This window comes from Chanodichthys erythropterus, chromosome 15, assembly GCF_024489055.1.
Source record: "Chanodichthys erythropterus isolate Z2021 chromosome 15, ASM2448905v1, whole genome shotgun sequence".
Classification (NCBI taxonomy): Eukaryota; Metazoa; Chordata; class Actinopteri; order Cypriniformes; family Xenocyprididae; genus Chanodichthys; species Chanodichthys erythropterus.
Window position 1 is genome coordinate 41,778,556 of NC_090235.1, and position 16,411 is coordinate 41,794,966.

General features: G+C 37.9%; 1 protein-coding gene across 2 annotated transcripts in view; it reads left to right on the forward strand.

Moving 5' to 3' along the window:
* dis3l2 (DIS3 like 3'-5' exoribonuclease 2) overlaps nucleotides 1-16,411 on the forward strand; it is a 101,925-nt gene that overhangs the window by 70,656 nt on the left and 14,858 nt on the right. For both annotated transcript variants that reach the window (XM_067361728.1, XM_067361727.1), the window contains exons 14-19: nucleotides 917-996; nucleotides 1,256-1,439; nucleotides 6,239-6,325; nucleotides 7,049-7,196; nucleotides 13,885-14,015; nucleotides 14,249-14,353. In XM_067361728.1, coding sequence (XP_067217829.1) covers nucleotides 917-996; nucleotides 1,256-1,439; nucleotides 6,239-6,325; nucleotides 7,049-7,196; nucleotides 13,885-14,015; nucleotides 14,249-14,353 — 735 coding nt within the window. The remainder of the gene's footprint in view (nucleotides 1-916; nucleotides 997-1,255; nucleotides 1,440-6,238; nucleotides 6,326-7,048; nucleotides 7,197-13,884; nucleotides 14,016-14,248; nucleotides 14,354-16,411) is intronic.

Sequence of the window (16,411 nt, forward strand, 5' to 3'; positions counted from 1 at the left end):
CAGGATTATTCTCCTTATAGTGGACTTCAATGGCCTTCAGACGGTTGAAGGTCAAAATTACAGTTTCAGTGCTGCTTCAAAGGGCTATAAAAACGATACCAGACACATGTTTGCCTTCTAAGTGCTTCCGCCAAAACCACATTTCTGTATTCTCCAAAAAGTTTACGCTGTATGTCCTACACCTTCCCTATTCTACTTATGGAAAAAAAAAAAAATTAACTGGCATTGCGTTCGTTCCTTAAGTTCATACAGTGTAAACTTGTTGGAGAATACAAAAATAATCCTAGAATGTTTTCTTAATTTCTTTTCGACTGAAGAAAGAAAAACATGAACATCCACACTGACTTACAAGACATTACATGATAAAGACACCTAATATAAAGTGTGACCGAAAAACATCTCACAATGTGCACCTCACAATGCTTTTATGACACGAGATTAGTGTAAACAGCCCACTGTAATTCGCTTCAACCTTTTCGAACTTTATGAATGATTATTTTATAGAAGATTCAACTGGTGTTTGTAAGGAATTGGAAGGAAGCAGAGTATGTCTGTTTCTAAAGCACGCAGTGCCATCTGCTGTTGAAAACCTAAGTTTAGAATCGATTCGAGAGAGAATCGTGATACATATGGAAAATATTATAATCGATCCAGAATCATTTCTCAATTCGCAAGGCATCGATGTATTGTCCCAGCCCTAATATATATCATAAGAATTTACATTTAAACACACAAATTGGGCTCTCATTGAACCAAAATGTGCGATGGTGAGGGGTCCCCAGGATAGGATTGAAAAGCACTGTTCTAAATGATGGGAAAATCCTACAGGATGTAATTTGCATCTGGATGTTTTAATGATCTGTTTGAATTACAGTTATGTTTGTCTAATTAATTTGTTGACATTTCCTGGTTACAGCTTAAGCTATCTTTCACCCTCGATAAGGAGTCCAGCATGCCTCAGGGCTGTTATATCTATCAGTATCGGGACAGCAACAAGTAAGAATGTACACAAAAGCAGTTGATATGACTCTGACTGTGGTTTTTGTGATAAAATACTCACCAATAAGCAGTGTAAGTGGGCATGCATGCTTTGTCATCTAAAGCCAGCTTTGTTTCTGTTCTGTCCTTTTGCTGGTTGTAATTTCTTAGTGTTGTTAAACTGGTCACCTCCTGTTCTGGTATTGCACAACATGTGGCCCTAAACACCTTCATATTTAGCTTCTGAACAATGAATCACATGCCCTGTGTCATACAGACTGGTGGAGGAGTTCATGTTGCTGGCAAACATGGCGGTTGCCCATCAGATCTACCGCACATACCCAGAATTAGCCCTACTGCGGAGACATCCGCCACCCCAGAGCAAGATGGTGGATGACCTGCAGGAGTTTTGTGAACAGATGGGCCTTGACATTGACTTCTCCTCATCTGGAGCACTCCATGTGGGTATCACAAACTATGTTAACAGCATACCAAAATAATTGACTTCCAGATCCCAACCAGGAACAATGTGACAGATGTTATTGTTTAGTAATTGTTTTGTCCCCACTGAAAGTGAAAGTATAATCTTTCATCATATGTCATGACTTGCACAACTTTTGAAACAACAGTGCTTTTTGCAGATGTCACCTAGTATGCATGGACCATTGGAAAATGTTAACCAATAGCCAAATAGCTGTTTAGGTGTTATTTAAGCCTGTTATATGGCATTTCTAATGCTATATAGTTATGTGGCCTTTCTGAATTCTTGCTAATAATTAAAGCAGTGATTTATTGCCAGTTAACAGGAATGTTTTAAAGGTTACCACAAATAACAAAGTGTTACCATTGGGATATGTCAAGATGCAGTTAAAGGTAACCTTGATATTCAATCTCCACTTCACGATCAAAAAGCCTACTTAAAAGTGGATGTCCAATTGTTAAATTGTTAATAGAAAAATTGGGATTTTTACTTCCAGAAACATATTGTGGCATTCTTGACCAAAAAAAACAAACTTTTAGGTTAGGATATGAGATTTATAATGTTAGAAATTATGGCATTTTCTGGCCACTAAACTAAGGAATCCCATTGTTTTCATTGTGGAGTCACTATGTATATATATATATATATATATATATATATATATATATATATATATATATATATAATATATATATAATCATTTATTTATTTATTTTATTTTTATTTATTTTTTTGTGAGTGCGTATATGTGTGGTCCAGATATTCCCAATGTTGTGATCCCACAAGGATAGCAAAACCTGATTTTTTTTTTTACTATAACAAACTAAATGTATGGTGCCCTTGAGGAAAGCAGCTTATAAATCATACTAAATAATGTTCCTTTTCATAGGTTAACTTGATGCTGCATCTGTAGCTGATGCTATGGGAAGACCTTTGGGTGGTGCTGATTGTCTGTATATAACATAGACTGTAACAAAAGATGGACAACACACCTTTGCTCTCTTTCTTTGTAATAAGTGAAGCCGCCAATATGGTGCTGACATCTTGAGTCTTGAGTCTGTGCATAGTGAACTTGGAGCCCGAGTCTGCACAGTAGTGAGTGCGAAGTGGAGCCGTGATTTCAAGATCCTGCCCACACTCCTGCAGAATCGGTTAATACTGCAGAACAACTCACTATGTCGGTGTGAAATAAACAGTTCTGGAAATGTAGAAATTAAAGTTAAAGCTCCAATCTCCTCCCAAAGATCTAGAAAAAGTCAGTTTGTGCTTCAGTGACTACTTTGCTCAGAGAAGCTGTCAATCTCAGCTGTCAATCATTACGTCAAAACCTGCATTTTTATAGCATCAAATAACTAACTAAAAACAAACTATTTAAAGAACGAACACTTTAACTGTCTAAAATGACAGAAACCATCTTTGGAAAAAAATATTTGATGTGTAATTTGACTGTTTAGTTTGTCTCACGTCCCATTACATTACATGGAGAGGGTGGGGTTTATAACCTATACTGCATCCAGCCACCTGGGTGCAATCGAGATTCTTTGGCTTCACTTTTCAGGACTCGTGTGGCACGCTTGGTATATAATCATGCCAGCTCAGTTGTGCGTGGTGTCAACATTTCTGAAGTAAAAGAAAAAATAGCTATCAAATGTGCGCACACCACTGATACGTCTCAAGCTGCTTGTGAGTCACAAGTACCAAAATGATTGGCTTACTGCCCTTAAACAGTCCAATAGAAACAAAATTATGTCAAAATGCCCATCTTGGCGAGTATCCAGTTAAACAGTCAGTTTTGGAACATAAATAGTTGAGAAAAATGTGTAACAGTATTTTGAATCCATTCATAAACTCTTGTGTGTTCACACCGCCGGCAGCGAGAGCGTCAAAGTGACAGGAAGTCATTCATTTTCAATGAGAGCCCGGCGGCGAGCTCCGGCGAGAGCGGCGAGGAGAGTTGAAATCAGGTTAACTTTATGGTAATGAGCTATGACGCGGTTCGGCGGCAACCAATCGGAATGTAGATGTCCTCGCTTGAGAGGCTTCCGATTGGTTAACGCAACTTGTCATTTACTTTGACCCTCCCGTCGGCGGTGGTTTGAACGAACAGTACAGCGTTGTTGGCAGGGTGGCCAAAGCGACTGTTGACGCTCTCGCCGGCGGCAGTGTGAACGCACAGGCCGTGTGTCCACCAGAGCGTTTTTTCCACCTGCTAGCATACTTTTTCAGTTGTTTTCAATGGGAGCACCGTGTTGAGCGTCTTTTTCACGCTCAAGCGCTGAGAGCTCGGCGTTTTTTACTAGTCACCTTGAGTTGAAGAATGTTCAACTTTGAGTAAAACGCTGCACTCATCACTGTCCCTTTTTAGCCAGCCGTCCAATCAGAGTGGAGGAGGGGCGGGACAAATACAACACCGACCAACTGTCACAACCGGGTGGGTCTCTTACGTCCTGAAAAGTGGAGTTACGGGCTCTTTGATCGCCCCCTGGAGGCTGGATGCAGTACAGGTCATAAACCCCGCCCTCTCAATGCAGTTGAATGAGACTTCAGTGAAAACTTAAAAATAAATTCTGCTTCAAATAAAACTTTCTGAAAGATGGTTTTGGTCATTTAAGGTAGTTGTTATCATGCTGATATATATTCACTTGTTCGTTTTTGTGACGATTTAGATTTTAGCTAGCAATTTGATGCTATAAAAACGGAGCGTGTCGTCATGATTCGAAGTTGATTGACAGCTTGTCTGAGGACTGTCGGAGCTTCGAGGGGAGATTGAAGATGTATTAACTGTTAATTTTCGATTTCTTTGTTATTTAACACCAACAAAATGAGTTGTTCAGCAGTAAACTGTACTAACTGACCTACAGGATCTGACGGATCACTGAACTTTTTTTCTGTTACATTAAATGTGGGCATTATAAGCTAATTAATAAATGTTATTAGTTAAGATAACACACCTAATGTTAACCATGTCGGGAAAAAGCAGGTGATCATTATCTGGCAGTTACTTATTATTTTCATGGGTATAAAATAATAATTAGCAGGACAAAACTAATGATAGCCTACTCTAATTACAGCAGTCGATCTCCTGTAAAGTTAGTTGAACTTGATTTAAAATGGCAAGACCGTTTCTGACGATTTAGAGTCGTTTCTAGTGGCATATTATATTGAGTTTATCTACTGAATTTGCTGTCTCAAAAATATTATTGCTCTAGAAACAGAATAGCCTATTATTTTATAGGTAGAATTTTAAATTGTGTATAATTTTTATAGTCTATTTAAAATACATGAATGATGACGCAGTCGTCTGGGCGGAAGTTTGATACAGCGGCTCCGCCTCCGGTTCCACGGACGATACCTTCTGCGCATGCCCTGGTTTTTTTTATGACGTTTTTGCGTAACATGTCAGCGCCCATCGTCAGCCATTTTGGCCTCAGTTCATTACAATGGAAGGAAGCGGCGTCGCGTCGTCCATCTTTTTTTACAGTCTATGGTCACAACATTCTTGCTGTACAACAACATCAACAAGCAGAGAACGGAACAAAGAGAAATTAATATTTTGTTGTTCTCCGAACATATATAGCAAGTAATTCCACATTTAGTCTGAAACAAATTACCTGCAAAATCAGTTATAAGTAACAGTGCCGTGGATATTCCGTATCATAGCAACAAAGCGTGTCAACTGAAAAAAAAAACGCTGCACAGCTGAAGCGCTCTCAAGCGATCACAGATAGGTGTTTTAAGCAGAGCGCTTAGCATTTTCAGCTGGCTAAAAACGCTTTGGTGGACCTCTTTGGTTTATTTTGGACCTGAGATGCTTGAACTACTCTTAAGTCAAAAGCAAACTGAAAATGTTGAAGTATATTCTGATGCAGATTCAACCAGGAGACTGGTTTGTCATAGTGGATCTGAAGGATGTTTGTTTCCATTTTCGGATCATCCAGAGACACAGGAAGTTCCTCAGGGTCGTGTTCAGGGGCAAAGGATACAGAAATCGGGTTCCTCCTTTCAGTCTGGTTTTAGCGCCTCATATTTGCACAGTGCACAGATGCTGTTCTGGCTCCCTTGAGACTCAATAGCATCTGTGTCTTGACGACTGACCACACTTGCCAGTGGCGTAAATCTAATCAGTTAATTGTTTGTTTTGTTGGCTACCTTGAGGGGCTAGCTGCCACAAAACAGTGGATGTCACATTAACCTATGAGGTGTGTGGAATCAATTTGCCTTTAGGTGTCAGGGCTCACTCTATTAGGAGTGTTGCATCTCTTCAGGTGCTGTTCAGAGATGTTTCTCTGGAGGACATTTATGTTGTGGGCAATTGGTCCTTTTTGCATGCTTTTGTAAAATTTTATAATTTGGACTTGGTCTTGGCTTCTGGTTCCCAGGTTTTTTTGTTTAAATCATTGCAGTTTCCTTGTTAACTATAGGCTTTGGTATGTTGTGAAAACATGGGAAAGCTAAATGGCAGCTCTCGGAGCTTGGTGTGTGTGGCATATCATTCCCTTAGCTTGCCGTGATTTTATATGGGCTTCAGACAATTGGCACAACCCAAAGGTATTCCCCTCTAAAGGAACAGGGCTTATATCTGTAACACAGATGTTTTTTAAAAAAAATCAAAAATGCAGAGTGTTTTGAAAAGGTTAGGTTTAGGGGACAGAGTGTAAAGTTTTTTCAGTATAAAAATCATTGTCTATGGAGAGTCCTCATGAAACACGAAAACCCAACTTGTGCGTGTGTTTTTGCATGTGTGTGCTCATACTAGTCTGTGTCTGTTTTTTATGACAGAGGAGTCTGAATGAAAACTTTGGTGATGACAAGTATTCGGCTGCCAGGAAAGAAGTTCTCACTCACATGTGCTCCAGGCCAATGCAGGTGAAGATGTGCTCCTGTTATTAACAGTTTAAATCCACTTTCTCAGTGTCAAGTCACCTTTATTTCCATAGTGCTTTGTGTTACAGATTGTTTCAAAGCAGTTGTGCAGTAATAATCAGGAAAATGATCAATGATACAAAAAGCATGCTGCTGTAAATCATCTCTAAAAAGACAATAGACTTATTGTTATCCACTCTGAGACAGTTCAATATTGATCCAATTTAGTTCAATAACAGTGTTGATGTTGCAAAATCATCAATTATGAAAATTAATTGGAAGTCGAATTGGCTATAATGCAGCACTACAGTGGTGTCATCCAGCTCAATTCATTTCAAGTTTTGTTTTCATCCAATAGTGTCAGGGCAGTCAAATTAATAATATTACTGAATATTATATAATTGCATTTTATTCAGGACTAATATGCATTTTATCCAGTATCAATAAAAACTATTCATAACTAAACCGTTTAAGTAGTCCACCATATTGGGAGCATTTTTAATAATAGATTTTTCTTACAAAGCAGAAAAATTTTCTACCTGCTGTTTGGAACAGCCTGTGTGTATATAATATGCGTCAAAATTCCATCCAGGTTGGGCAGCTTACTCTGAATTGTAACACAGCTAATGTGTCAGATTATTAGAACTGAAGCAATGGTTCAGTTGAACTTATGATCTTATGAACTCTTATGATCTAATTTGAATTATTTTATGTTGTCCTGTTTAGATGGCGGTGTATTTCTGTACTGGAGCTCTGAAGGATGAGAAGTTCTTCTGTCATTATGCTCTGAATGTGCCTCTCTACACACACTTCACTTCACCTATACGACGCTATGCCGATGTCATAGTGCACCGTCTATTGGCCGCCTCCATCGGTGAGTTACTTTTGTTGAGTCAGGGTGCATATGACTATTGGTTGACTGAATGTAATGTAATCTGCTCCAACTCCACTAGAGGTTTTCAACATCCTACTGCCTGTTCATTATATGAGTCTTTGTGAGTGGTCCCTACTATGCTTCCACTATGCACTGCAACATTTATTAAATGTATGAACACTGTTAAAAAAATCAATTCACTTGTTGAATCAATTTCAATTCATAAATCCCAAGAATCATTTTTTAGTTTATGCTGTTAATGCATAAACAAAATATGTAATATTTTTCTAATCCAATAGTTACAAGAAGCTTTGTGCTTTGACAGAATTTGAAAGCTGAGACTTCAAAAGTAACAATGTTATTACATAATTCATAATTTAACAATAAATACTGTTTTGGCATTCTTTATTGTGGTGTAACAGATCACTGTAGCTGCCTAATTTCTCATGTGTTTAAATATTTTTAGCAATTTAGCAAAAAAAATAATTTTAGTAGACAGTCAATTGTAATTACACTTTTTTAAAAACGCAAACAAAACTTACATTCTAACAAATATGCATTAAATAAGGCAAGGCAAGGCAATTTTATTTGTATAGCACATTTCATACACAGTAGTAATTCAAAGTGCTTTACATAAAGAAGAATAATAAAAATAGAACATAAGGAATAGAAATAACAGTAAAAACAAAGAAATTTGCTATCTGGATGGAAGAGCTAGGAATTTTCAGGGAGTTTTTTTGTTGTTGTTGTTGTCCGCCAGAGTGGATCTAAATGGATCCATAAGAACGGATCTAAATGGATCTTTCTCACACGACAGGACCGCTGTCTAGCTCTACCTGTTAAGGCACTTCAAACTGATAAACAAAGTTTCAATCTCCCCTTTTGCCAAGACACCTCAAACTGCACCACACAGCCCTAATCCCCCTTCCGGAGATATCTTATCTATGCAACACAGTTCAAATTTCCCTTTTGGAAATTTCCCTCTTTGGAAAGTGTTCTGACTGTAATCCAGAGATATCTTAACCATGCACCACAGCTCAAATTTCCCCATGGTTTGTCCCCTTATCCAAATTTACCAAATTTTAACCTAATCAAAAGTGCTTTCTTCCTATTTCTCCCAGCTCTTTCAACCAGACAGCAATATTTAAAATGCATTAAAAGTCAGAAAAAACAAGATAATACATAAAAGATATAAAATGCATTAAAAATGAAATAAAAACAGGAATTTTGGACCCGCGATGGGCCCTAATCCCTGCCGCAAAGATGCTCCTCTGTCGGTCACGGATCATGGAAGTGAAACTTAAATCGGTCACAGTGGTGGTTGGATTTATTCAAGCACATTAAAAATATTTATTTAAAAGCTTATTTCTTTTCACATTTTTATTTATAGTATTAACATAATATGCTGTATATTAACCCTCTGGAGTCTGAGGCTGATTTGGGGCCTGGAGAAGTTTTGACATGCCCTGACATTTGTGCTTTTTTCAGTTGTTCATAAACATATTAATGGAAAAAGTGTCATTACACTGTATTCAGCACAAACTAGGCTACAATAATATGTGAGGAACATGTATGTACATGTTTGTGTTTTTGAAGGAATAACATTTATGCGTGGTTATGAATGGATATGAATGGTATGAATGGTATTTCATTTTGTATTTGTGTCAAAGTGTTTAGATATGCTATCACTGCTGTGCTCTGTAAGCTTTCAATATACAGTTTTATCCTAACTAAAGCTTTACTGTAGCTGAATACATGACTGAGTAGTCACATTTTTGTAAAGGTAGTGTTTAATTTATAGCATGAACAACAATGAACATAGAAGTTTGATGGTGTTTGTTGGCATTTGTTGAAGTATGCAATAGAATTTAGCTAACTGGCTAGCGAAGCCAAACCGCATTGGTCTTTGTTTACGTCCTTGATGCAACCAAAAAATAGCAACAGAACTATATGTTTAAAAGACATGTACAAACAATAAAACGTACTTACAGTTTGGGGCCAATAAACAGCAGCTTCTGCTTTTAAGGTGGGAACTGCTTCTTTCAGTAATAGCCTTTGTGCAAATCCAGCATTGAACTCGGGTAGATTCTGAAAGCTGTCTTCCATGGCACATCCAGTGTAGACAGTGTTTTTTACAGTCTATGGTGTAAACAATATCTTATTATTATAATGGCTTCTATTATCTTTTGACGCATTGCATCGCGCCGCTCACATCCAGTTAACACAACTCTTCCGCTTCCATTATGCTGCGCGACATGGCCTCGCCCACTTTGTTGCGTGTTCCCAGGGGCAGTGTTTTGCCGGGTTTATGATGTCACCAACGTGGGAAGAAGCTCGTTGTAGTCCAAACCGGTCGTTTTTGTAGGCAATAAACTGCCATAACTTTAAAAGACAATAACTCCGTTTGCATTGAACTTTCAGCGCTATAAATTTGCAGATACTGTTCATGCTCAATCAGCAACATTACACACTAACTAAAGTTAAAAAAGTTAAATTGCAATGAACCACCCCTTTAAAGGGATAGTTCACCCAAAAATGAAAATTTGATGTTTATCTGCTTACCCCCAGGGCCTCCAAGATGTAGGTGACTTTTTTTTCTTCAGTCGAACGCAAATTATGATTTTTAACTGCAACAGCTGCCATCTGTCAGTCAAATAATAGGAGTGATTGGGAACTTGAACAATAAGAGTCGAAAAAACTTCCATAGACAAATCCAAATTAAACCCTGCGGCTCGTGACGGCACATTGATGTCCTAAGACATGAAACGATCGGTTTGTGCGAGAAACCAAACAGTATTTATATAATTTTTTACCTCTAATACACCATGTCCAACTCGGTTCAGCTTCTGGTTAGTGAGATCTGATCGCGCTCTGACAACGGAAGTGATGTCTCGCGCTCATTGAAGTCTATGGGCGAGACATCACTTCGGTCATCAGAACATGTTTTTTGACCTCACTAACCGGAAGCTGAATGCAATTGGACATAGTGGTGTATTAGAGGTAAAAAATTATATAAATACTGTTCGGTTTCTCACACAAACCGATCGTTTCGTGTCTTAGGACACCAATGTGTCGTCACGAGCCGCAGGGTTTAATTTGGATTTGTCTAAGCAAGTTTATTTACTGTTAGAGTAGAAGTTCCCATCCACTGCTATTATTTGACTGACAGACGGCAGCGGTTACAGTTAAAAATCATAATTTGCGTTCGACTGAAGAAACAAATTCACCTACATCTTGGATGTACTGGAGGTAAGCAGATAAACATTAAATTTTCATTTTTGGGTGAACTATCCCTTTAAACTGATTATTAGATAAAACTATATTGTCAGTGCCCAAAAGTGGACATTGAGGCTAATTTGGGGTACTGGAGTAGTTTTGACATGCCCTGACATTTGTGCTTTTTTCATAGGCTTATAAACATAGACAAAAGTCTCATTACACTGTATTCAGCACAAACTAGGCTACAATAATATGTGAGCAACAAATATGTACACGTTTGTATTTTTGAGAGAATTACGTATATGCATGGTTTTTGGTTAAAAAAACAAACAAAACAAAAATCACTGAAATAAGGCCTCAAAACACATACTAACAATTTGGGAATTGTATATTTTAGTGTTTTTGCTTCAAAGTTATGTTAAAATCATTCTGCCTACTCGGACACATAAAACAATGTATAACATTATAGCAATGCAGGTTGCATCTTTATAAATACATTCATGGAACCATATGACTGACTACTTATAAATGAGTGTATAATGGATTATGAGCATGAGCATTGAAAAAGCAAATGCATAGCTTATAAGTAATTATAAAAATAACATATAACTATAACTGTTCTTACATTTATATTATTTATATAATTAATTATATCTATAACTGTTCATATAATGCGGTATAGGTCTTAAAGGGTTAGTTCACCCAAAAATGAAAATAATGTAATTTAATACTTACCCTCATGTCGTTCTACACCTGTAAGATTCATCTTCGGTACACAAATTAAGATATTTTGATGAAATCCAATGGCTCAGTGAGCCCTGTATTCACAGCAATGGTACTTCCTCTCTCAAGATCCATAAAGGCACTAAAAACATTTAAATCAGTTCATGTGAGCTCCGAAGCTTCATGAAGCAGTGTTTTGAAATAGATATTGTTACAAATTTTTTTTTTTTTTTGGTGCAAAAACAATATTCTCGTCGCTCTATAATATTATAGTTGACCCACTCTACTCAGATGAACTGATTTAACAGCCGACTCGAGGGTAACAACTCTGACTGCTCACGGGCACCAATACTCAGTTTGTGTTCTATTTCTAAGTCCATTTTCAAACTAGAAATTTCAGACAAGGCTGATTTTAACTCATCTTTGGCCTGTTTCTCAATCATACTCACTATCCTTAAATTGTCTGCCTGTGCAAGCAGGGCCACCGATGACGGCGGATAAACAGTTATGGCACATTCACTGGTACGGACGAAACATCAACAATATGATTTACATTGACTATGGCCTGCCCATACTTTGACTACAAACTTGGTCCTCAAAACATTACATATTTTGCAATACATGTAATGTAACTATATGACGTTGCATTATTTCTATAAGTAATAAATAGCTAGTAAGATAATATAACGGTAACTAACATTACAGTATGCAAGTAATTATTCTATCGATATGTAATGCTAAATAAGGTTTGCTAGTACATTATTTCAGCAACATGACAAGCCAGTGAATTAGTAGGTTTCAATAGTTGCTTTACACAGTGCGTGACATTTTATCTATATGTTATGCGGCTAGAGTTTTGACACTGAGTCAGTGGGCTCCGACAACGAATTCACACCCACAGCAACTTCGAGGAGTTAACGGGCGGGGAGAAGAGGAAGCCATGGTGTGCGCAGAGCATCAGGCAGGGGACGGGCAGGCCTGTTTTGAAATTATCTTAGTTGTGTAGTTCTTAAAAAATTAAACAAATCAAGCAGGGATACTTACTTGTCAAGCAGAAATGTGGCTAACTCTGCATCGGTTTTTAATCCTTTCAGGACATGTAGCTCCCTCCACCTCGGAAAAGCCGCTCCGATATTAACCCTCATTTTATTTCATATTAATTCTTTCTTTTTGGCTTTTTTATCATCGTCATCTGTCTTTTTTCGTTTACCTGTCTTTATTTTATGAGCAGGTGCCACTCGAGGAATTGGCAGTTTGGATTGTTTGTCCGCCATAAGCAAAGCTGCGGCATACTGGTAATCTTGAATTTGAACGCCTGTACGCGCTCGCACGCGAGCTTGATTGACACTGCTAAGACACTCCTCCTGGCTCTGATTGGTTGTTTCTTACTGGGAGCGGTGTATTTCTGCAAATGGCAATAGGACCACTGGGAGGAGCCAGAGGAGCTTGATTTCTTCACAGATTATCTGTCTCATATCCTACTGTCAGGACATAATGACAGGTTTAACAAATATGTAAAAAAATACATTTTTACAAAAGTTACCTACTGCAGCTTTAAGAGGTCTGTCCCATGACCTGTTGTGTTAACAGTCTGTAACCATATATTCTGGATGTGTTGCAGTTTAAATCAAATTAAGACCTCCAAACATGGGTATGAATGGATTTAGGTAGATCTCTGTGGCCTCTCTTTATTTCAGTCACCGTTGCTGCATTCAGGATGTCCTTTAGGAATTTTTATGGCAGTTCTTGCCTAAACCTTAGGAATGAGTTTGGTGGTTAGAGTCAATGTGTCTTCCAATGAGAAGTCCTCTCCTTAGTTGTGGTGGGTGCAAAAGGTCCCCCTTCCTGCCCTGGAAGAGGTGTCTGGCAGTTGTCTTGGCATCTTATCTGATTATGTTGAACATTTGTTTGTTCATTCACCAAGGATCCAATCAGAGTGTGGCACATCTTCTTCCACGCAGTAGTTAGTTAGTAAGAGTTTGAATGTGATTGGTTAATTTCAAACAGATTACCATGCTCCATCATAAAAGGGTTTGTACATTTATGCAACCAGGTAATTTTATTCCTTTTTTCCCCTCTATTCTGTTTTTTCTTTTCTATTTTTATTCTCTCTGTTCTTTTTTTTTTTTTTTTTTTTTTTTTACATGAATTTACATGAATTGCATGAATTGAATACATGAATTTTTTTTTTTACTTTCAATGTTACATTAAAAGTGGACAAAGATCTGACATGATCTCAGAAAGCTGCAATTTTAATAGGGGTGTGTAGACCTTTTATGCCCACTATAGACAAAATAGGTTACAAAATATGTTACATGAGTTACATGAACATGCCAAGTTCTTGTTACTAAAACACATTTGAAAGTGGAAAATTTTCATTCAGTTGTCATATATTTTGACCTGGATGCTTCAGTTGTTGCTGTAGTGTTTTATTAAAGTCTCAGTAAAAATAAATTGACCCTATTTACTTAGTGACCTTTACTAGTTTTACAATTAATCTGTGCAAATTAATCCACAGAAATAAATCTTTTGTAATCTTTAATCAAAATGTCAAAATTTGCTTTCCATTGGAATAGCGTTCCTCTCTGATGGCATCAGTATGACTGCTTGAGCAGAACATCCTTAACCACTCTCCAATTGGCAGTCTGCTCTAAGCTAGAGATGGCAAGGATGTGCAATAAAATCAGACTTTAAGTTCAGTGCTGTTTTATCTGAAGCCTCATATTTATTCTATGTTTCGTTACAGACTGTGGTCCATGTTTGAGTCTCTCAGGAGAGGAAGTACACAAACAGGCATCCCACTGCAATGACAGGAAGACTGCTTCAAAGAGAGTTCAAGAGTTGAGCTCTGAACTTTTCTTTGCTGTCTTTGTGAAGGTACGTATCATAGGAAAGATGCTCAAGAGGTCAGGTTTTATTTATTATTTGCAAAGTTTGCACATAAAGTAAAAATCTTCTGTATATAAATCATAAACAAGCAAACATTGATCAAATTTGAACAAATACATTTTGCCCTTGACATAATGTAAGCTTAGTTGCTATTGATCTGCAAAGGCAGAAATTATGTTGGTAAACAAACCATTTATTTATGAGCATGATGTTTTTGGTAGGATTGTGGTCCTCTGGATTCAGAGGCTATGGTCATGGGGGTTCTGGACCAGTCCTTTGATGTGCTTGTGCTTCGCTACGGAGTGCAGAAACGAATCTACTGTAATGTATGTATGACTTATTTAACTATTTGTTTTCACAGCTTTTCCTTGGAATAGTAAAAATATGTAAAATATGTTTTACATAATAATACATTGGTGTCATTTGCCCCATTATTCGACCATAAGAGTCATGAAAAGGCATGTAAAAGCAATGGCCAGAGGTTTTTCGAGGGTTCATGAGCTGCTTTTTTCAATAATGTAGCAAATCAGCTCAAAGGGGAAATATTAATAATTAATCATAACTTGTCATAATTAATTATGAATATTTGGCTCAGTTAATCCGATTAACTTGATGTAGTTGAACTAATATTACAAACAATTTATCAGTTCGTCCAGCAGACACTCAGTATTGATTATTGATTATTTATTAATTTCAAGAAATGTTAATTTCCAGGGTAATGGAAATAACTTTCTTATTGAACAGTACTACTACGAGCATGTAGCAAGATTAGGACCATTGGCTATGTCTACCAAATTGGCATCAGAGGATGACATCGGGGTAGGGGGATTTAATTCATTGGAATTAATGAAAAATGCCAGCTCTGATCCACACCAGTGGACATGCACCGTTAATGTGGCACGCGTCTGGAGAAAGAGAGAAAGCACGAAAGTGCAAGGAGCTGGAAGGGCTCGAATGTAGTGCGTTTGGCTTTAGATAAAACAACCAAAGGATATGGTGCTGAAATATCATTACCACAAACGATCCTGAGTGCTTGTGCTGTGCTCCGCACCACTCCAACTAGAAACAGTAAAATGCTGTTACCGTTCTGTCTCGTGGGGTCTGGATGTAAACATGCCAGGGTCTGGATGCAGACCACAGTCTGCCATATGAATATCAGGGGTTTAGTTTGTGTAAAACATCTAGTAGCCTATCATTTGTTTGCCATTTTTTGCGCAATAAAAACTTTACTTTTTAAATTGTGTTCATTGAACTTTTTTCAACTTTATTTTTATTGTGATTGGGAACAATGCAAGCTGCCTGTCAGCATCAGTGATGGACGATGGCATTGTCTATCAGCCCAACCCTGTCATGAACACAACTAATCCAAACAAACACACACAATCATGTATACATTAAATGAACAAAACCTGCATTTGCTTTTTCAGTTGAAGCTGTCTGGTTTTGATGCTTCCTTGAGTCGATGGTTTTGAAGTTGCAATCAATTTCTTCTGCGTTAATTGAGGAAATGATAACGAACTTTCCTGGTTGGTTTGACTCCATTATGGTCGGGGAAGTTCCACATGGCTAGAGGTTTTGTGGCCTGCCAGCCCGCGACCTCACGGTTGGACCAGGTTTCTAGACCCACACGCGGCAACCAGGAGAAGAAGGAAGAGGAAAGGGGAGGTCACTGTGAAGTTGCCCTTTAACTCTGTGTGGAGGTCCCACCTCACAAACACTTGTTTGTATTTATTCTTGTGTACTGTATGTTCATTTTTTTGTGCTTCCTTGATAGTGAGAGTTTTGCACTACTGCACACTGACTGGTAGAAGGAAGGCTTTTAGAAAAAGTTTACTTTGTGAAAGTTGCTTTTATAAATATTTCTAGCTTTAAAGGTGCTACAGAGGATCTTTTCGCCAACTGAGAAACCAAAGACTTGAAATGAGTGCATGCCTAAGAACAACCCCTCCTCCTTCACAGCTCATTTCGAGAGAACACCTCCCAAAACTCATGCATGAGTATTGGAACATGAGTGTTTACCACCGCCATTTGCTGTGTCGTGTTAGTGGATTCATTATGTCGGACTCACCGCAGGTAACTCGTAATCTGCAGTTGTTACTTCTGTCTCCTGACAAAAACATTGCATTGCGGCGCCTGTGGAGTGTGGAAAGTTACTGGAGCGCGCAGCCGCGCACGTCTCTCACAAGAAACGTAATGGCAGTGATTGACAAGCCAGAGGGATTGGCTGATGTTTTTAAGGCCCTACCTTGTGCACAGATGATGTATATTAATATTATTTTCTTTCAGTGCACCTAATAAATAGTCTTTTATCAGTTAGTAAAGACAGTTTCAAGTAATATTGCAAAAATGTATAAAACAAAACATCCTCTGTAGCACCTTTAATA